The sequence below is a fragment of the Leptonychotes weddellii genome, chromosome 4 (genome assembly GCF_054177405.1).
Source record: "Leptonychotes weddellii isolate Sample4059 chromosome 4, ASM5417740v2, whole genome shotgun sequence".
Classification (NCBI taxonomy): domain Eukaryota; kingdom Metazoa; phylum Chordata; class Mammalia; order Carnivora; family Phocidae; genus Leptonychotes; species Leptonychotes weddellii.
Window position 1 is genome coordinate 16,405,907 of NC_138372.1, and position 22,427 is coordinate 16,428,333.

A 22,427-nucleotide genomic window follows, 5' to 3' on the forward strand; every position below is an offset into this window, starting at 1 on the left:
AAACTTGTTTGGAGTTATGAATGGTGAGTGTCACAGAAACGCCACCCTGCAGTGAGAAGTAAGGATAACATTGCAACAGCACAGATAAGACAGAAAGAATTAGAGTTAGATATTTCATCATATGACTCGGGGACTAAATAGATACAAAGAAGGTAAAAATCAAGGATCATAAAGTCCAGTCTAATCAACATCTGACTTTTATAGCAGGACTGTTTTTGCTTTGCAGGACTTTGTGCACAGCACTGGGAAACTGAATATTGACCAGGTGACCAGAGTCAGCAGATGCTTTCTTTATGGGCCACATAGCATTTTAGTCTTTGCAAGCCTTGCGGTCTCTATTCCAACTCTGAAATTGTAACTTGAAAGCAGCCACAGACACAACACATAAATAAGTGGGTGTAACTGTGTTCCAATCAAACTTTATTTATACAAACAGGTAGCTGGCCTACTCCTTAAATAGGGCATCAAGTTTACCAAATCACAATAAAGCTGAGATGGGGTAAAGTACAAATACCACTTTTCCTCTCTATAGGTAATCATACCCAGAACTGTAAGGTCCCAAACCAGAATAACTGGGTTCAAATCCCACCTTTGCCACGTCCAAGCTATTTGATCTCGGGAAGTTACTTCTTATTAAGTGGCAAACATTAGGGAGCATCAATTAGAATCAACCAAGCTGCTCCTTACCTCACTTTCTGGCTCCCTTAACTGCCGCCTTTGTCAGTTCCCTCTTGACCTAGGATTCATCCAAACTTTCTCTGAATACCCACAAAGCTGCATGTTGACAGCTGAGGGGGACACAAAGATGACAGAGCCAGTCCTTCATCAGACACTGGAAAAGGCCTTGGGTTGGAAGGCCTTCCAGAAAGAATCCTTCACAGAATGCATATGAGGCACTGTGGTCTACACTGGGCATCCCTCACCTAAACAGGGCCATGAACTTCCTGATGATACCACCTTCGGTCACATGAAAAGTGCCGAGCATCAAACACTGCTAATGCAAAGGCCAGAAACCTTCAGGTTTACTCACTACATGCAAACTTAGAAAACACACGAGAGCACAGAGGAATGATAGATCAAAAGAGATGACAAGAGTAACCATCTGTAGATACTTACCTCTTCCGGAGGGCTTTTCCCAACTCACCCACCAAATCACGATGGGGACCCACATCCTTAGAGTTCCAGTTCCAAGATACAGGGCTTGGCCAGTTTGTGAAGCCTTCGTGGTGCTTTGTCGTTAGGACTACATACCTGTGGACAGCAGAACTACATGAGCAAAGGAAGCAGGTGGTGGGCCAGAAGCATGAGCTTACCCAGCATGCCTGAGGTTTTAAAAAAGGTTGGGAGAACTTGACCACAGGAAATGTACTTGCATGCGTGACTGTGTTGGTGATACCCAAGGAGTCGCTACAGTCACATCTCCCCGTGGGTACTGTTCCAGAAATGGAAGCAAACTTAAGGAAGCCAGAGTCCTTAGTCCCCAGCCAAGGAGGAGGCCCAGAGGGAAGGAAGGAGTAAGGGAAAAGAAGTGCACCTGAGCTCTCTCGTTCTGGAAATAGCAGATGATAGAAAAGTAAAACAAAAGGTCATATGAACTGCCTCTCATTTACAGAGGTGACAAAAGACCAAAAGAGCTGGAGAGAAAAGTGCAGTGTTGAAATAACACTCAACATTTCATTTGCTCATATGGCAGAAAACCCCATGATGCCTGCACATGATAATTTAATCACTGGCTGGTGTGGGGAGCTCCAAAACTTTAAGGGCCTGTTAGTATTTCAGCCTTTGTGGGCTCCATTCCTCTCTGTGGCATATTCTTTTTCTTTTTTAACCCTTTTTAAAATGTAAAAATCGTTCTCATCTCATGGAATTTACAGAAACAGGCAGAGGACCTATCTCTCTGGCCAGTTTGCAAACCCCTGGTATGGTGAAAGGAACCTTTGCCTTGGAGTCATGAGATTTGGACATAGGACATTAGTTCCCTTCCTCTATCTGGGCTTGTCACCTGGGCCACAAAATAAGGGGCCTGGACAAAGGTCTCCCAGATTTCAATTTTTTTTTTAATTTGTAAATTAGGGATCTCTAAGGCTCCTATTAGACAGTGACCACCACCTGTGTTTATTTGAGTCTTATATTCCCATTCATTTATCGGCAAACACTAAACATCAGCTGTAAATTTTCTTTAGTACAAGAAAACTTGTCCAAGGGAAACTAAAACCCAGGAGGTGACTGAGGAGATAAGGTAAGGGTGGAAGACCGCTCTAAGCCAGGAGCTGGAAAACCTCCTTGCCTCCGTTCTTACCCTCCTCCAACCCGCTTCCCTCCTGGCCGCCAAGCTAACTCTTCTAGAAGCTGGGGGCAACCATTCTCCGACTTCACATCTCACATCGGACAACATACTGCCCTCGAGGATTAGTCCTTCCGGATTGGCCCCAGCCTTCAACAGACTCTCCCTTCCCCACTTCAGCACGCCACGCCACACTTTCTTCTCTGAATCCTCCGCACGCAAGCTTAGACAGCTCTCAAAATAGTTCAAACATCTCTTGGGCACTCTCTGTGTGCAAGGCATTGAGAAGAGCAGGTGAGTGAGAATCGGTCCTGTTGTCCAAATATACTGCGCACTTTCTTTCCCTCCCTTTTCCTCTGGGAGACGTTAAAGCTGAAAGGAACTAATACAACCCCTTTGTATCACCATGGAAGGAGGCTGCAGGAAGGTGACAAAACGCCAGACCAGTGGATGAAAATTCTGGAATCCTGATTGTCTTGATGACCTGGAAGGGACATTAGGTATCACACAGCTCGACCGTCTCGATATACAGGCGTAGACACCGAGGGCTTTCCAGCCCACGACCTCCCTGAAAACCTTTACTGTTTTCTAACCCTCAAGCAGACGCGCCTCCTTCGCGTGATCAGTCGTGCCACATTCAGTTCTGCATCCTTCGGGAGGCAAATCACAGGACCCGCGGGCACCCGAAGTCAGACCGGCAGCTGAGCGACCCCGGGCGAGCCGGCTCGTCTCCCCCACTCCGCCCCCACTCGGTTCCCACCTGCCTAACGTCAGGCCGAGCCGGGAAGGGGGGCTCCGCCGGTCCCCGCGGCGACACTCACTTGGCCCCGGCCGCCTGGAAAAGGTCGGCCCAGGCTTCCGGGTGGAAGAAGCGCGCCGTGAACTGCGGCCCGAAGTCGGCGTAGCTGAAGCCGGGCGGGTAGTTGTCGCTCATGAACTGCTCGTACTGCGGCAGCCCCTCGCCCTTCCAGTGCCACCAGAACCACTCGCTGCCCCAGGCCGGCACCGAGAACACGCCCCAGTGAACGAACACCCCGAACTTGGCCTTGTCGAACCAGTCCGGGAGCGGCCGGGCGTCCAGACTCCGCCAGTCCGGGGTGTAGCGGCGCGGACGCGGGGCCCCGCGCACGTACGCCGCTCGGAGCACCAGCAGCAGCAGCAGCAGCAGCCGCCGCCCGGGACCCACCGCCCTCGACTTCATGTCGGAGGTCCGCATCGCTGCCTCCGAGCCTCCACCGCCACCTCTTAACGCGCAGGTATAGGCCGCGCGGTTCCGCCCACTCTCACTAGTGATTGGCTCGGAAGGGAAAGGGGGCGTGTCAACCCAGGCTGCTTGGCGACGGTCTTCCCCTCCGGGTCGGCCGTTCCTGCAGCGCCCCCTGGCGCTCAAAGGGAGAAAAACACAAAGCGTCGTTGACCGCGCTCCGCGGAGGGATGAACGAACACTGGGGAAGAGACCTCACAGCGGGGTTCAGTCGTGGGGGTGTGAAAGGCCCAGTGCGTGCCGAGAGCTGGGAGTAGTCCATTTTGCTATTGGGAGCCATAGGGGACATCTTGAACTGTAGTATAGAAGAGCAAGCCGGGAGGCAGGAATACCAGATGGAAAGGCATTGTGACAGTCCTGGCAGAAATAACGGGGAGGAGGGATGGGGGAAGGAGGTATTACCAGGGGAGCGGAGGGAGAAAGGTGGGCACTGAATGAGGAAGAGCCTCTGTGATCATTTTGCCTGTCTAATATTTACTGAGCTTGCTTTGGGAATTCTGAGGCAATACAAAGAGCTTAATGTCTAATTGGGAAAATAAGACCCATGCACAGACTGCCACAAAAGAACGTATTTATAGTAGCAGGGTGAGAAAATCGAGAGCCCCAGGCCCAAGGAGTGCCCGTGTCAACCTTCTCTGGCAGGGAGGTCACCGGTTCCTCTACAATTTGTACACGCTCTGTGCTCAAACAGGAAGTGAGGTCATCAGGTGGGGAAGGTCTAATGACTCCACCTGGCACAGCCAGTCCTCACCTATCAGCGAGAGAACTGCAGCATGTCAGAGTCTCTGAAGGGACTTTGGCGATCCTCGACACTATCCCCTTCCCTACTCTTCCCATTTTGCGGAGGAGGAAACTGAGACCCACAGAGGGGATTGGAGGCGCCCAAGATCACACTGCTAGTTTGAGCAGGGTTGGGACCAGAATCCAAGGATCCTGGTGTGCAATCTGTGCCTCTCAACAAGCCCTTCCCTCTTGCACCCTCGGAGGTTGTTGGGCCCTGTGTTGACAGAACCAAGCACTTCCTCATTTTAGGAGTGATAAGGAAACACAGTAGCTGTTGCTCATCGAACAGATATTTTATTTTCGGTGTTTATTTCTCCCCAAGATTATGTTGAAATAGTGCCCAGAGCAGTGAGCAGGGATACCTCAAAAAAACAAAACAAAACAAAACCCATTTTGTTTGCACACACCTTCTAGCGATCAGACTGACTAATGGTCTTTGATGTTAGAGAACTCATCATGGGGAAGATAAAATGGGACACCGTGACCTTCACTTCTCCTTATCCTCATAACCAACATGTAAATCTGCAGGGACAGATGAGAGACATGACAACAGAGTGGACAAAGCTGGAAATTGGGAAACACGCATGTCTAGCCCTGGATACCACCTTGTTGGGGCTTCTTGGGCAAGTCTTGTCCACTGTCTGGGTCCGTTCCCTCATCTGAACAATGAGGGCAGCTCTCTGTCACAGCCAGGGTCCCCTTTCTCTGCTTGCTCTCCTCCATAAACTAGTTCTCTATTTAGAGCAGAAATGGAGTGTGAATGTGAAAAGAGAAATAGAGGAAGTGTGGAAGTGCATTTAATTCAATGATTTTTAAACTCTAGTTTTATTCATTAAACATTAAATATTTACTGAGTATGGATATATGCCAGGCACTTGGGCATTTTCTTTGAGAAAAGGAAAAAAAGACCCCACCAATGAATAAAGAAGGGTATGCCCAAACTTTAAGGAATCACAAATTTACCTTAAAAACTCATGCCATGTCTTTGCCTTACAAAAATATAGGTATCTGGATTAAAATAAATTTTGATATTCCAAAATGCTTTTCGGGAGCAGTTTGATTCCACAGATATTGACCCGTTCTCTTAAGACTCTATGCTGTTGGGCACCTGGGTGGCTCAGTCAGTTAAGCGTCTGCCTTGGGCTCAGGTCATGATCCCAGAGTCCTGGGATTGAGTCCTGCATCAGGCTCCCTGCTCAGTGGGGAGTCTGCTCTCCCTTTGCCCCTCCCCACCCCTCTCTCCCCTGCTCATGCTCTCTCTCTCTCTGTCGCAAAAATAAATAAAATATTAGGGGCGCCTGGGTGGCTCAGATGGTTAAACGTCTGCCTTCGGCTCTGGTCATGATCCCAGGGTCCTGGGATCGAGTCCCACATCAGGCTCCCTGCTCCTTGGGAGCCTGCTTCTCCCTCTGCCTCTCTCTCTCTCTCTGTCTCTCATGAATAAATAAATAAAATCTTTAAAAAAAATATTAAAAAAAGACTCTATGCTATTATCAACAATAGCCAAATTATGGAAAAAGCCCAAGTGTCCATCGACTGATGAATGGATAAAGATGTGGGATATATATAATGAAATATTACTCAATCATCAAAAAGAATGAAATCTTGCCATTTGCAATGACATGGATGGAGCTAGGGTGTATTATGCTAAGCAAAATAATTCAGTCAGAGAAAGACAAATACGGTATGATTTCACTCATATGTGGAATTTAGGAAACAAAACAGATGAACATATGGGAAGGGGAAAAAAAAGTGAGAGGGAAGCAAACCATAAGAGACTCTTAACAAAAGAGAACAAACTGAGGGCTGATGGAGGGATGTGGGTGGGGGATGGGCTAAAAGGGTGGTGGGTATTAAGGAAGGCGCTTGTCATGTTGAACACTGGGTGTTACATGTAAGTGATGAATCACTAAATTCTACTCCTGAAAACAATATTACACTATCTGCTAACTAACTAGAATTTAAATAAAAATTTTGAAGAAAAAAAAGGCTCTATGCTGGATTGTCAAGGAGCACTGGGGACCAAGAGAAGAACGTGGAGCTCATCTCATGGGGAAAGACTAGCAAGTGACTGCCACTTAACACAGTCCATGATATGGGCTGTAATTGAGTAGTTGACTTTGTCCTTGGGGGGCTGTACTGAGTTGAATAATGTCCCCCTCAAATTTCATGTACACTCAGAACCAGTGAATGTTTCCTTATTTGGAAATAGTCTTTATAGATGTAATTTGTTAAATTAGGATGAGGTCATACTGGATTAGAATGTGCCTTAATCCAATGATTGACATCCTTAAAAAAGGACACCAAGAGATAAGGTGGGGAGAGGAGTGTCCTATGAAGATGGAGGTAGAGATTGGAGTTATCTTGCCACAAGCCAAAGAACTTCAGGAGCTGCCAAAAGTTGGAAGAAGCAAAGAAGGATACTCTCCTTGAACCTTTGCAGGGAGCATGCCCCTGGTCATGCCTTGATTTTGGACTTCTAGCTTCCGGAAGCTTCCATGAAAGAATAAGTTTCTGTTGTTTTAGGCCACTTGGTGGAAAAATGTTTTTTTAAAGATTTCTATTTTTAAGTAATCTCTCCACCCAACGTGGGGCTTGAACTCACAACCCTGAGATCAAGAGTGGCATGTTCCACCAACTGAGCAGGACATAAAATGAAGTAGGTTGAGAAATAATGGTGAGTTAAGATTGCAGCAATCTGATGTTATAGAAATCAAGTATTATTCCTAATCAAGCAGCATTTGGCTGAACTAGGCCAGGAGGTTAATGGTAAAGGCGGCAGGCTGTGGAAACCCCAGCTTTGGGTACATATCGGCAGTGTGATCTCAGACAAGTGATTTTGCCTCTTAAATGTTTCCTTATCCATAAAATGAGGGTACCAGGACCCTTGTGGTCAGGTTATTGTGGAGACTAAGTAAAATACTTCATTTGAAAGCACTTATCCCAGTGTGTGGCACATAGTAAAGATTCTATAAAAGCCAGCTGTGGCATTTACGACCAGAGCACATAGTAGGTACCCTACCTAAAGTTGCCTCAGTGAATCCCTATCACATGACCTTGATGATTTCCTTCATTGTACCACCAGGAATTATCTTCTTTAGTGGCTGTCTTCCCACCTGAATGTAGAATGTAAGCCCCATTAGACAGGGGCAGAGTCTTGTTTATGGCTGCACAACCAGGACCTAGCACAAAGCCTGGCACGTATTTATGAGAGGGGTGCATTAGTGAATAAATAGTGGACACCTTGTCTTGTAAATAGTAAGTGAATATTTTTAATATTCCTGTTTAATCAATATCTTTCCTTTTATTCTGTCTATGGTCCCACAAATTTCATTAGAATTCCTGTTATCCTCTGCACCAACAATTTCTCTAGCCTATTGTTTTAAGTAAGCTGCTTTGGTAGGAACCTACCTTCCCTGATAAGTAAAATATGGATGTCCTGGAATCTTCAAAAGCATGGGGCTATGTTCTTGCTGGAGATAATGGACTGTGGGATGTCAGTCCCATGCCTGGCACGTAGTAAGGGAATTTCCCCCTCCTCCCACTTGCTCTGTTTATTTTTTGTTATATGGGTGTGGAAGAGACAAAGGAGCTGAACTGAGGGGCAACTGGGAACAATTTGGGGGTTTATGAAATCTTAGTGAATGTCTTCCTTTTTCTTGGAGTTAGACTGGGCCATTGCCTGCTTCCAGTGGAAGGACTTCAGAGGGTCCACAAAATTCTCTGAAAATTCTGTGTCTCAACCAGTCCCAGCCTCCCCTGTATTCCCCAGGAACCTAGGAGGTCACCGCGGCTGTGAATGGAGATTATCAGAATGTCAAGTGGGGCCATTGCCCTAATAACAAGATTCCCTGAACTAGAGGCTTGTCAATTAGCTGTGAAAGAAGTGGATCAACACTCTTGATCCTTATTGTATCAAAGTTTTTGATCCTCAGTAGGAAAAGGTGACCAGAAAATGGGGTCTTTCATTGCCTTAGAGCCAAGGAGATCCCAACAATCAAGCAAGAACGGGGTTGGCCAGCCATCCCATCTGATATCTTGAGATGCCAGGAAAATAATCCATTCATCTCAGATTTCCTCTGAGTCTCTCATTGCTGAGCCTGAAGGCTCCATCTGGCTCCTGTGGTCTCTGGAGGATGCAAGCACTAAGCCATCTTGTTGGGGAGGTTCTCCTAACCCAAACGTGCACTGAGCCTGCTCAAGCCTCTCGCTTGAGCACCACTCCTCACAGGGCCTAGCTATCCAACAGTCTGCGTGCAAATAGGCACGGCCAGGCTACCTGCCAGGGTCATTGCCATCAGTCATCAGTGAAAAGGGGTAAGTGTCCAAGCCCTGGGGCCTGGCTCAAATAAGACAATAGGATCAAGGCTGCTCTCTCTCCTCCAGGGAGCAAAATGGTTCTGACTCAGTTTGTTTAAAACTGTGAAAGAGGACTCATCAGCATTCAGAAAAGTTTAGTCCTCTGGAATCTGGCCATGGGGTGATTTTCACATCAGCCTCTGTCTCAGTGACTGAGGACCTTGGGACTTCTTTGTTTCCTTCAAGTCCGAGTCTTCTCAGATGTTTCCTCCAGTGGGCCAGCCAGTGATGGGCAGAGGAGCGGATCTCCCCACTCCGCAGGGCATAGATGATGGGGTTGACCATGGAGTTGACAAGGCAGAGCAAGGAGAAGAAGGCGAAGACCTTCTTGACCTGGTCGCTTAGGGTGGTGGTCAGGCTGTAGACCATGAGGGCCAGTGCCGGGAGCCAGCATATGAGAAGCACAGCCAGCACCACCCCCAGGGTCTTGGCCAACCTCACATCAAGCCTCATTCGTGCCATTCCTGGCACCTGCCTGTCCTGGTGTTCAGCCAAGCTGGCTACATGCTGATGGGCCTTCCAGAGGACATGCCCATAAGTGTAGATGATGCCAGAGAAGAGGAAGGCAATGAACAGGAGCCAGCCCAGGAGATAGTCATTGGGGATCAGGGGGAAAAGCTCAGAGCAGGGACTAGGACAGCAAGTCCATCCCATAAGGGGCAGGTAGGAGACCAATGCTGAGAGGACCCACATGATCCCCAGAGTTGCCAGTGCCCTCCCCCGGGTGAGTAGGGCTTTGTATGTAGGTGGGTAGCACAGACAGAGGTAGCGGTCAATGGCGGTCAGCAGTAGACTGCCTACAGAGGCTGTGAAGGTCATGGTCACACTGCCAATCTTCAGCAGGAAGACAGCCTTGGAATCCATGCCATGGAAGACGTGGAAATTCACAAAGTTGCAAGCAAAGATCACACTGGCCAGGAAGTCAGCCACAGCCAAGCTGCTAATGAACAGGTATGAGGGCTTCCTGCGGAGCCGGTGGGAGAACAGGATCAGGTAGAGCACAGCCAGATTCTCCAGGGCACTTAGCAGGGCAAGGGAGGTACACAGCACAGCAACAGCTATCCTTTGGGAATTGTTCAGGACCATGTACTCTTTCATGGGGTTGAAGTCCAAGCCATCCTTGCAGCCATTGGCTGCCTCCATCACCCAGCGTCTCTCCATGGGGTGGGTCCCTTGGCTCCTGTTGAGCTTGCCAAGAAGGCTTTGCTGTAGTACAATGAGAAGAAAGGAGTCTTTTTCAATTAGCGCAATAATGACTTCACACAATCAATAGCTCTAGACAAACCCTTCACCTGTGTAGATGAATCATATGCTGAAATAGCAGTTTATATTTTGTTCCTTTATATTTTGCCCTCTTTCCATTCCACTGGGTCACTAGATCTTTCTGGTTGCCTTAGGAGAGGTATGTGGGAATTCAAGAAGCAGAAGTGGCCTGTGCGGTTTTTAGTCTTTTGTTTCCAAAAAGACCAATCCTGAGACTTCCCTTTGAAAGTAAGAGAAAACCCAAGGGCCAAAAACCAAGAGGAAATCAAAACCAGGAAAAAAATGGAAGCCAGAATGATGAGATGGAGGGGATTTTTCCATTGGTATTCTGTTCTGTTTTGTTTTGTGTGCCCATCTTGATAAGTAAGATGCTGAAGTTTTAACAACAAAGACAAGACTTTGGCTTCACACCAGCAGCATTGACAGATAAAATATAAGAATCCAGATAAATCTGAATGTCAGATAACTAATCTTTTTTTTTTAATAAGTATGTTCTAAATATTGAGAAACACCAAACCAGAGCACCCAAATATTGTATGGGACATCATTAGATACTATTAGAAAGCAAACTTGAAATTTCTCCAGAGGAATATACTTTCTAGCCAGGTCACACAAGTTTCCCACATGAAGCGGCCCATGGAATTTGAGCTCTCAATGCAAAATAACAAAATGTATAAGGACATGTGAACAAGGGCGCCTGGGTGGCTCAGTTGGTTAAGCGACTGCCTTCGGCTCAGGTCATGATCCTGGAGTCCCCGGATCGAGTCCCGCATCGGGGTCGATCCCCTGCTCAGCGGGGAGTCTGCTTCTCCCTCTGACCCTCCACCCCTCATGCTCTCTCTATCTCATTCTCTCTCTCAAATAAATAAATAATATCTTTAAAAAAAAAAAGGACATGTGAACAAGAGTTCACAGAAATGTCAGACAGTAGAATGAGACTTTCAAGGACTTCATGTCATTCTTGGGAATATGTTTAATATAATTAAACAATAAGGAATCAAAACCATGAGTACATAATGGGAGACTGTCTAGGCAGATTTGAAAAAGAATCAAGTAGAATTTCTAGAAGTGAAAAAAAAGTCTTTGAAAAAAGAACTCTTAAATGTAGGTGAAAGAACAGAACAGATTAGTTGGAAAGCATTGATCCAGAAGGAAGATCTGAAGAGATTTCTTAAAATGCAGCACAAAAAGACAAAGAGATGGGACAGATAAAAGAGAGGTTAAGGATTGAATGAAAAGGGGCGCCTGGGTGGCTCAGTTGGTTAAGCGACTGCCTTCAGCTCAGGTCATGATCCTGGAGTTCCTGGATCGAGTCCCGCATTGGGCTCCCTGCTCGGCAGGGAGTCTGCTTCTCCCTCTGACCCTCCCCCCTCTCATGTGCTCTCTCTCATTCTCTCTCTCTCAAATAAATAAATAAAATCTTTAAAAAAAAAAAGGATTGAATGAAAAGTCCTAAAATATATCTAACTGGAGTTTCAGAAGGGAAAAATAGAAGTGGGTGTGGGCATTGGGGAGGCCATAAAGGGGGTCGCTGAGAGTGGAGAATTGTCCAGAATTTTCCTTAGATTCAGAAATCACAGTGAACTACAAGCAGAATTTTATTTTATTTTATTTTTTTAAAAGATTTTATTTATTTACTTGAAAGAGAGAGAACATAAGCAGAGGAGAGGGGCAGAGAGAGAGGGAGAAACAGGCTCCCTGCTGAGCAAGGAGCTTGACACAGGGCTTGATCCCATGACCCCAGGATCATGACCTGAGTCAAAGGCAGACACTTAACCAACTGAGCCACCCAGGCGCCCCTACAAGCAGAATTTTAAAAACAAACTAATTCCACATTCACATATATCATAATAAAACTTCAGAACACCAATGACAAAAAGAAAAAAATTAAAAGCAATCAGAGGGAAAGGACACAATACCAGCAAATGAATCATAATGAAACTTAAAACCACATTTTCCAACATCAACAACAGAAGCCAGAAGAAAGGCGGGGGAATGGGACTAAACTATAACTCAGACTAAAGAAATACAAGTAGAGTTGTCGACGAACAGACCTTTACTGAAGGAACATCTAAAGGGTATGCCGTCAGCAGAAGGAAATTCTTCATAGAGGGAAGAACAGAAAGGCAAGAAGGAATTGTGAACAAATAAGTTTCTAAATGTGTGAGTAAGTAAAAACAGATGTCTATATAAAGCAATAATAATAATGCTAATGACTCTTTCAGAGGGTATAAAAACAAAATGGAAGTGAAATTGTGAATGACAGTAAACAGTAACATAAGCCAAGAAAGAGATGGAGATGAAGCTTTATTTAGACTACCTTAGGCTTTTAAAAATCAAGCATCATCTCTTACCTGGTTGACTTTGATAGTTTACTAACCGGGCTCCCTGCTTTTAACCAGACCCATCTTTAGTCTAATTTCAACACAACAGCTAGACTGATTCCTTTAAAATACTCCTCTGTCCGAAACCGTGTGTAGGGCCCATTTCATTCAGTGTAAAAGCCAAACAAGGTACTTAGAGTGGCCTAGAAGGCTTTATGTGTCCTGGCCCTATCACCTCTCTGATCTCCTTAATATCATGCTTTCCTTGGTCAGCCAGCTTTAGCCACATTGGCTGCCTGATGGGTCCAACCCCCTGCCACAGGGCCTTTGCACTGGCTGTTCCCACTGCCTGAGCACTCTTTTCCTAGATATATACTTGACTCAGGCTCTCACCTTTTCCAAGTCTTGGCTCAAGTTTTACTTTTTCAATGACATCTTTCCTACCACTTTAATACAGTAACTCACCCCATCCTCCTGCTCTTCTGGTCTCCCTCACTCTGCTCTATGTTTTTCCCCCCATATCACTTATTACCTTCTGACATATACTTTACCCTATGTAACTTACCTATTTATTATGTTTTATTGTTTGTTGTCTGTATATTCTACTAGAATTTAAGTTCCGTGAGGTCAAGGAACTATTTTGTCCTCTGATATAAGGTCTTAGAATAGTATCTGAGGGGCGCCTGGGTGGCTCAGTCGTTAAGCGTCTGCCCTCGGCTCAGGTCATGATCCCGGGGTCCTGGGATCGAGCCCCGCATCGGGCTCCCTGCTCAGCGGGAGGCCTGCTTCTCCCTCTCCGATTCCCCTTGCTTGTGTTCCCTCTCTCGCTGTGTCTCTCTCTGTCAAATAAATAAATAAAATCTTAAAATAAATAAATAAAGGGACATCAATATTTAAAAAAAAAAAGAATAGTATCTGATACATAATAGGTACTCAATAAAGAATTTTGGACTTGAAGTGAAATGAAATTGAATAGTGACTGATTCTAGCATTTTTTTCTCAGAAGCTGATAGATTAGGCAGACAACATACTAATTAATAGAGTGTATAAGATCTGAACATGCAATTAACAACCTGGGTTAAATAGTCATATATGGAACTCAGCACCCAATAATTGGAGAATACACACTGTTTTCAACCAAATGTGGACATTTATCAAAACTGACTAAGTCTTGGGTGAAAAGTAGATTTCAATAAATTTAAAATAATCTGTAACATACAAACCATGTTCTCTGACCACAGTGCAAATTTGTTAAAAATATCAGGAACTTAAACAATATAACAAACTTCATAAGTACAAAGCTTTAAAAACACACTCCTGAATAATTCTTGGGTCAAAGAATCCTAAAGGGAATTAGGAAATACTTAGAATTGTAACATTAAAATCTGTGGGATATATCTGAGCAGCACCAAAAAGGAAATGTATAGCCCTTTGTGCTCATATTAGAAAAGAAAAAAGACGAATGTGCTAAACATCACAAAATTAGAAAAAGAACAACAGTGTAAACACAAAGAAGGAAGAAGACAGAAATAATAAGACCAGAAATTAATGACATAGGAAAGCAATGAAGACTAGAAAAAACAGGAAAGACTGAAGCCAGTTTTTTGAAAAAATAATGAAACAGGCAAACCTCCATTACATTTCTGAAGAAAAAAAGAGAACCCACACAGAAGAATAATAACGGCATGAAAAAGAAATGGTCGATGATCCTTTGAAAAGATGTCTAACCTCAGTAGCAACCACAGAAATGCAAGTTTCACTCCCATCAGATTGGTAAAAAAACTTAACCTGATGATAGAGTGTTGGAGAAGGCGCGGACCAACGAGGACTTTCAGCGCTGCCCGGGGAGGGGGTAAGTTGGCATAACCACTCTGGAGAGCAGTTCAGCAAAATCTGGTGTGGTCCACGTGCCTCCGCCCTTGGATGCATCAGCTCCACTCCTGGGAATGTGCTCCCGAGGGACCCTGACACGTGTGACCGAAGAGACGGCTACAAGAGTGTTCATTTCATTCTCTTATTCCATTTATTTATTTATTCATTCATTCATAATGTGGTGACTAGGAAATTGTAAATGACAGGTGTCTCCCGTTGTGCCTTCCAGGGTCAGCGCCCGCCCACGCCAACATGGTGCACTGGGCGTGGACAGCCAGGGCGGCGCATGCGGCTCAGTTGCCCCTGCCGGAAGCCCCGCCCAGCTCCCCTGCTCCACCGGATGCTCCGCCATTTCCCAGATAGTGCTACTTTCTTGCCCTTTTGCTTGCACCTTCGCCCCAGGCTTCCTTTCTCTGGCAGACGTTCCTTCTTGAACTTCCGTCTGGTCTCATCTTTCAATCCGTGAAGCCTTCCCGATGCCCCGTCACTCAGGAAGCTCCCCGCCCTACCGTGCTTAGTTTGTAACCAGTTCCGCACTAGGCTTTTCTCCAACCAGATTAATAATGGAACTAACCAACATTTGTATGGACTTTAAATTCTACAAAATAATGTCCACAGCCACAATTTAATGTAATCCATACAACTTTATAATATAAAAATTATGGGTATTGGGGCGCCTGGTTGGCTCAGTCAATACAGCATGTGACTCTTGATCTCAGGGTTGAAAGTTCCAACCCCGCACTGGGTGTAGAGCTCACTTAATAAAATAAGGGGCGCCTGCGGGGTTCAGTTGGTTAAGCAGCGGATTCTTGACTTAGGCTCAGGTCATGATCTCGGGATCCTGGGTTCTAGCTCCAGGGCAGGCTTTATGCTCAGTGCAGAATCTACTTAAGATTCTCTCTCTCCACCCCTCCCCACCCCGGCTGTGCTCTCTCTCTCTCTCTCTAAATAAATAAAATCTAAAAAATAAAATAAAATAAAATAAAAATTACGGGTATTGTTATTTCACAGATAAAGCAGGCTCGGAGACGTTAAACCACTTGGCAAAGGCCCCACAGCTTGTCAAGGTCAGAGACTGGGCCTTCATTATTCCTGGGTCTTCAGTGCCTTGTGCAATGCCTACACATAGTAGGTGCTCAAAAACTCCCTAATGAATGAACCCCATTTGGATGGAAAGAGGCTGCCTCAAATGGAGTGGACCCCAAGTAAGAGTGTAAGGGGGAGGGCAGCACATCCTGTAGCTTGAAATTCCAACCTGGTGGCCTTGCTCAAGATACCAAATGCTTCGGGTTTCCCATTTCTCATCTGTAGGATGGGTTTCGTAAGGATTTAAGTAAATTAATGTAATACCTGTAAGTGCTTCTTATTATTATTATGAGCATCTTCAAATGGGGATAATTCACCTACTGTGTGAGGTTATTAAGAGTAATACGCCTGGCATATCCCAAGAGCTCGATAAATGGCAGTCCTTATTATAATCCAGTATATTTAATTTTTTTTAAAAAGATTTTATTTATTTATTTGACAGAGAGTGAGAGAGAGAGAGATCAAGAGAGCAAGCACACAAACAGGGGGAATGGCAGAGGGAGAAGGAGAAGCAGACTCCCCACTGAGCAGGGAGCCCAATGTGGGGCTCGATCCCAGGACCCTGGGATCATGACCTGACCGAAGGCAGACGCTTAACCAACTGAGCCACCCAGGCGCCCCTGTTTTTAAAAATTTTAAGAGAGCAGAACAATTTTTACAATCGATGGAACCCCTATTCCTAAGTCAGGTAAAATCTGCGTTCATATCACCCATGCCTTCTCTTCCAGGCAGTCTGAGGAGCAGATCGAAAACCTCTCATCTAATTCAGCTCCATCATTTTAGCATCGAGAAAACAGTCCAGGGGTGGGGATGTAGTCTCCTGACGTCACCCAACAAAACAGCAGGGGAGCTGGAACTAGAGTTCACATCCCCCAAATCAGAAGACGAGACCCTTGCTCTGTAGGCGCAGAGGTGACCCTGCCCACAGAAGCTGAGAAGGGGCGTTGGCCTGAGACAGAGAGCAATGGCTGAGTGTTGCCAAAGTCATACCTGAGCTGAGACAGGAAACAGTGCCAGTTTAGTTCTCAGCCCTGGTCACGAATGAGTGACAGACAGTGCAAGGCTTTCTCAGTTCCCATGTCCCCACCCTGCCACTTCTGGAAGCTTCCTCCCTGCACCCAGCTGCCCCAGCCAAACTCCCCCTCTCTCCATAATTCCCTTAGAAAACAGCCCCGTCCTATCCGGGAATGGCTTACCCCACGCAGAGTCCAGCCTAGAAGAGGGATGCCAGCGTGGTGGCTGCTGGCATGTTGAGCTTCACCCAGGTCTGGTGTGGCCACCGACCTGTGGTGGTGTCCAAATTAGGTAAGGGCAGGAAATGCAGGCCTTTGGATGGAGGGCCTAACGAGACAACATCCGACAGCAACAGGATGCACAGAGCACCAGGAAACCCAGCTCCCTGCCTGGTTTCCCTGTGGGCAGATAGAAATACCTTCTGGAATCAGAGTATCTGGCTCCTCAGATGGGCCTCCTTCCAGGGCAAGGACGCATCTGAGTACCCAGCACGGAGGGAGACTCTGCAGGAGCACTTAGTTCCACCCTCTGCCATGGCTGGTCATGTGACTCTGGGCAAGTCCCTTCAACTTTCTGAGCCCCTTTTCTCACATACCAAATGACAAGGACAATACCTGTCCCATTCTCCTTGGAGAAACCAATTGGCGGATGGCCTCTCCCAGGGCTTTTTCACTGGGTCAGCTGTGATGGGGTCTCCATCCTTCCCAGGTGTGCAAAAGACTTTACGTCTGCGCCTTTGTCAGGGGAGAGGGTTCATATTTTTTATCCCTGTGTCAGGGGAGTTCCAAATAGTAGGAAGCACCGGGGCACACAAAACCTTTTTGTGACCTGGCTCAGTACAAAAGGATGATTAAAAGAGAACCGACCCACCAACCAAGTGCCATCCCCACCTAAGAACAATGCCAAAGCCCCAGAAATACCTGACACGGTCCGCTCAGACAGCATGTCTGTCTGTGCTCGGCGGGTGCCCTGCAGCCTGCAGCCTGACTTAGGCTGAGGGCATGTTAAGGGAACCTTCAGGTGAGGGCGTGGGGGGTGGGAGGGCGTAGGGGGTTGCCCCTGGGGGGTTTTCCTACCTGAACTGAAAGTGTGAAGTGAAAATGAATGCCGTAGTGGGCGCCTGACATTTTACCACCATGAAGGCCAAGCCATCACAAACACAAAAACCTGTTTGGAGGCGCCTGGCTGGCTCAGTTGGAGCAGCAGTGACTCTTGATCTCGGGGTGGTGAGTTTGAGCCCCACATCAGGTGTAGAGATTACTTAAATAAACAAAACTGTAAAAAAAATAAAAATAAAAATAAAAGCCTGTTTAACCTGCATGACCTTCTTGACCTGCTTCCCAGCAGGCTGGGCTCTTGGTGCTGTGTCCAGCTGAAGGAAGGGAATCATGGGGGCTTCCTTCCACATTTCTTCTCGCAGTTCCCCTTGATGCTTAATAGCACTTGGCTGCAAGTTGCAAGGAAATTCTCTGGAGTTTTGGGCTATAGGCTATTGTCCTTTGCCCAAATCTTATCTATTTTTTTTCAGGTCCTATATTAAGGCCACCTTCTCCAGGAAGCCTTCTCTGATTTCCCCCAACCCATCCAGGTGGATGAAACTCATTGAGTCCTGCTGCATGGATCACCATCAACCTTCTATTCTTTGTGTGTGTGTGTTTTTTTAAAGATTTTATTTATGTACTTGACAGAGAGAGACACAGTGAGAGAGGGAACACAAGCAGGGGGAGTGGGAGAGGGAGAAGCAGGCTTCCTGCCGAGCAGGGATCCTGATGTGGGGCTCGATCCCAGGACTCTGGGATCATGACCTGAGCCGAAGGCAGATGCTTAATGACTGAGCCATCCAGGTGCCCCTACCTTCTATTCTTTGTATCAATAATATTTGTCTCATCTTGCTTCCTGGACTGTGAGCTTCTAGTTTTGAGAGTAGAATTTGGGTCAGAGAGTGATGACATCTTTGTATTCTAGTCCCCCTCACACTGAAACAAAGTTCTTTTAATGAGGGGTTCCAAGCTAAGCTAAGCAGCCCTTACGGAGGTGGAAGTCAGCCCCAAGAAGCAAGACAATTAGATGGCCTCTGAGCCACCACTCCCTGTTCCCAAGCCATGACAGACATTGCCAATTGGTCCCAGTTCCTCTCATCCTGAGCCTCACCATCAGCTTCTCACCATAACACTGCTTACCCAGGGAACCAGATGTCTGGAAAGAGGTGGGAACCACAAACAGCAGGTCTAAAGCAGAAAGTGAACTGAAAGATTGGCAACTGTCCAGGCTCTTGACCTTGTACTCTTGACCTTGTAAATAGACAACTATGGTGGTCATCCAAGGGGAAGGGGGACAGCATGTGGGTGGAGGAACCTAAAATCTCTCCTGTGGTATAAGTCTCAGGAGAAGTTTATTGATGCGAGGCAAAATACGGAAATTGTCCTGGGGAGAGATGCAAAGGGCCGCCCAGACTGATTTATTTCTTTTTTCTTTTCTTTCTTTCTTTCTTTCTTTCTTTCTTTCTTTCTTTCTTTCTTTCTTTCTTTCTTTCTTTCTTTCTTTCTTTCTTTCTCTTTCTTTCTTTCTTTCTTTCTCTTTCTTTCTTTCTTTCTCTTTCTTTCTTTCTTTCTTTCTTTCTTTCCCTCTCTCTCTTCCTTCCTTTCTTTCTTCTTTCTCCTTCCTTCCTTCCTTCCTTCCTTCCTTCCTTCCTTCCTTCCTTCCTTCCTTCCTAAGATTTTTAAAAAACGTATTCATTTGACAGAGAGAGAGTGCACACAAGCAGGGGGAGCAGCAGAGAGAATGGGAGAAGCAGACTCCCTGCTGAGCAGGGAGCCTGATGCAGGGCTCGATCCCAGGACCCTGAGATCATGACCTGAGCCAAAGGCAGACTCTTAACTGACTGAGCCACCCAGGTGCCCCCAAGACCTATTTTTTTTTAAAGATTTTATTTATTTATTCATAAGAGACAGAGAGAGAGAGAGAGGCAGAGGGAGAAGCAGGCTCCCCGCTGAGCAGGGAGCTGGATGCCGGACTCGATCCCAGGACCCTGGGATCATGACCTGAGCCGAAGGCAGACGCTTAACCATCTGAGCCACCCAGGTGCCCGAGACCAATTTCTTTAATACATTTTTCCTGGGATTTCCAGCATTTGAGTACAGGGCCTAGCATAAAGTAGGCTCTTAGATATTTTAAAATCAACTTATTGAATAAATGAATAAATGAATGAATGAATGAACAAATGTCCATTGGGAAAAAAGCAGGCTTCTTCAGAGAGACTTTGTGTTTTCTTTTCCATCCGCTGCCAGGAAGCTCAGAACTAAGGTTGGTTCCTGATTCATTTCTTTTTTTTTTTTTTAGTGGTTTCTAATGCTTTGCTTTTATTTCTATTGCCCTAATTCATAATATAGGCCACCTCCAGTCCTTTAAGGAAAGAATTTGTAATTTATAGAATTGGCACAAAGGATCATCTTTTTTTTTTTTAGATTTTATTTATTTATTTGATAGAGACACAGTGAGAGAGGGAACACAAGCAGGGGGAGTGGGAGAGGGAAAAGCAGGCTTCCCACTGAGCAGGGAGCCCGACATGGGTCTCGATCCCAGGACTCTGGGATTATGACCTGAGCCGAAGGCAGATGCTTAACGACTGAGCCACCCAGGTGCCCCTACAAAGGATCATCATTAAGGCCGTTCTCAAACGTCTAGTGGTTGGCAAAGAAACTCACTCCTCATGAATCTGTCCTGTGGGGCTGGAAGATTCCATGCCAAGTCTGCTGTCCACTCACCGTTCATCACTCCCACCCAGGAGTCTTTGGGGCCACCGCCTGCTGTCTGGACATTCATTCTCCCCGGACCTTTCTTCCTCATCTGTCTGTATCATCTCCAGCCTCCCTCCTGGGAGGAATTAAGCCAAATGGCGCCTGAGGCCTCTTTCCACTGTAGCAAAGGTTAAGGGCCAAGGCTTTGGAATGAAACCTCGCTGGCTTCACATCCCAGCCCTGCCTTGGGTGGGCTGTGTGACGTGGGGGCAAGTTACTCAAACTCTCTGAGCCTCAGTTTCTTCATCTGTGACTGGGGAAATTATTACTACCCGAATTCTTGAAGTGCTGATTAAATAATGATGTAAAATAATTAAGCAGTAGTGTGGGTGCCCGAGTGAACTGTAGTGTGTTTGGGTGTGATGTGGTGGAAAGAAAAGGGTCCCAAGTTAGGAACTGGATGCTCAGGGTTTGAGCCTGGCTCTGGCACCCTTTGGTTCTATGGAGAAGTCACTTTCTCTCCCTCTCCCCAGCACTGCTATCTGAAAAGACGATCGGAGGATAATGATGATGAGGCTTGACACTGGACTAGCGCTCTCCACACATTATCTCATTTAAACCTCAAAACAACCCTGCAAAGCTGGCATTATTATTTTCTGTATTTTACAGATGAGGAAATTGCAGTCCAAAGATTTAAGAAACTTGCTGGGGGCCCCAGGAACCAGCACTCTTGCTCATTCCTTTCCTGTTGTTTTACATTCTTTAATTCTTGGTAATCAACTAACTAATCTGAAATCTCCCCACACGGCAGTTTTGTAAGTGTTTTCAAGTATCTTCTTCCTTTTTTCAGCTACCTTATACTCCAGCAACTTCCCTTTTAGAGAATGAGCTAATAATGCCCATATCATATTCGACAGTGTGCACAGTGGGGGAGGGCTCGTGACTGTTATCTGAGGCAGGTAGCATTTCTTGAGCAAACAGGTTCAGAGAAGGTACATCACCCCAAATTCGCAGCTAGAGGTCACAGGGACAGCTGGATGCAGGCTGATGAATGAATTAAACCTGGTGTGGGCAGTCAGGCCATGGAGAGATGAGGAGAAGCCAGAGATGGGTCAGACATCTGGGGAGGTGATGCTCATGCACACTCCCCCTACCCCTTTGTGATAGAGCGAATTAATGTGCACTTGTGCATCTGTTTGCTTTGGGGCCCGGGGCAGTGAAGAGGAAAGCATGTTACCATTTCTGGCCTGGAATTTGGGATCCGACCCAGTGTACTGATTCCCTTGGTACACTAACTTGCAAGAAGACCTGGATTTCCATCTCCTGCTTCCGTAAAGACAGGTAGTAAACAGATAAGGATCAACTGAGAATAAGAAGGGGCGCCTGAGAATAAGAAGGGGAGCCTGGGTGGTTCAGTCGGTTAAGTGTCTGACTTCGGCTCAGGTCGTGATCTCGGAGTCCTGGGATCAAATCTGGTGTCGGGCTCTGCGCTCAGCATAGAGTCTGCTTCTACCTCTCCCCCAACCCCTCCCTTGCTCATTCTCTCTCTCAAATAAATAAAATCTAAAAAAAAAAAAAAAAAAAAAAAAGAGGAATTTACAGACAGAGGTTTAAGAGGCAGCCTCAAATCACAGTTGTGAGTTCTGATTCTGTCTCTTACTGCATCCGTGGTCTCTTGGGCAATTGCCACACCTCCCTGAGCCTCAGCGTCCTCATCTGTAAAATGGGTATAATGAAAGTACCTCCACCGTTGTGAGGAGTAAATGGGGAAGGTGGCATGTAGCAGATGAGTAGCACAGTGCCTGGCTGACACTTAATCTACCCTCAATAAATGTTAACCATTATGTTTATTGTCTATGTGCTGCGCTCTCTGAGGATCATGCCCAAAACGAAAGAGTAAAATAAAATATAATGAGGGGGTCGGACTGGAATGTCTCCAGTCTCTTCTGACTCAGGAACTGCTTCAGAGTAATATATCATGTTAGAAACCCCAAGTGGAATTAGTTGAGCCATTTCATGATTTTGTATGGCCTGTGAAGAAGGAAGCAATTTTAAGTCAAATGTACTATTTTCAATAAGCGTATCAGTTCAAAAATTTCCCTCACATTTATTTTAAACCATTTAAAATATATGCATGATGGGGCTCCTGGGTGGCTCAGTCGTTAAGCGTCTGCCTTCAGCTCAGGTCATGATCCCGGGGTCCTGGGATCGAGCCCCACATCGGGCTCCCTGCTCGGCGGGAAGCCTGCTTCTCCCTCTCCCACTCCCCCTGCTTGTGTTCCCTCTCTCGCTGTGTCTCTCTCTTCAAATAAATAAATAAAATCTTTAAAAAATAATAAAAAATAAAAAAATAAAATATATGCATGATATGTGAAGATAAATTCTTTTTTTTTAAAGATTTATTTATTTATTTATTTGAGAGAGAGAGAATGAGAGAGAGC

At 46.0% G+C, this 22,427-nt stretch overlaps 2 protein-coding genes across 8 annotated transcripts in view; both read right to left on the reverse strand.

Moving 5' to 3' along the window:
* The window catches only part of FUCA1 (alpha-L-fucosidase 1), a 13,578-nt gene extending 10,030 nt beyond the window's left edge, over positions 1-3,548 (reverse strand). The window contains exons 1-2 of the mRNA XM_081817732.1: positions 3,106-3,548; positions 1,117-1,251 (exon numbers count right to left, since the gene is read on the reverse strand). Of these exons, the coding sequence (XP_081673858.1) occupies positions 1,117-1,251; positions 3,106-3,500 (530 nt within the window). The 5' untranslated portion in view covers positions 3,501-3,548. The remainder of the gene's footprint in view (positions 1-1,116; positions 1,252-3,105) is intronic.
* A 4,027-nt stretch (positions 3,549-7,575) lies between these two features.
* The window catches only part of CNR2 (cannabinoid receptor 2), a 28,469-nt gene continuing 13,617 nt past the window's right edge, over positions 7,576-22,427 (reverse strand). For 3 of the 7 annotated variants that reach the window (XM_081817736.1, XM_081817739.1, XM_081817734.1), the window contains exon 2: positions 7,576-9,896. In XM_081817736.1, coding sequence (XP_081673862.1) covers positions 8,769-9,851 — 1,083 coding nt within the window. In that variant the 5' untranslated portion in view covers positions 9,852-9,896 and the 3' untranslated portion in view covers positions 7,576-8,768. Of the gene's footprint in view, positions 9,897-12,842; positions 13,121-13,184; positions 16,226-16,431; positions 16,648-22,427 lie in introns of those variants that run through there. The other 4 variants (XM_081817735.1, XM_081817733.1, XM_081817738.1 and 1 more) reach the window with 3 other exon arrangements.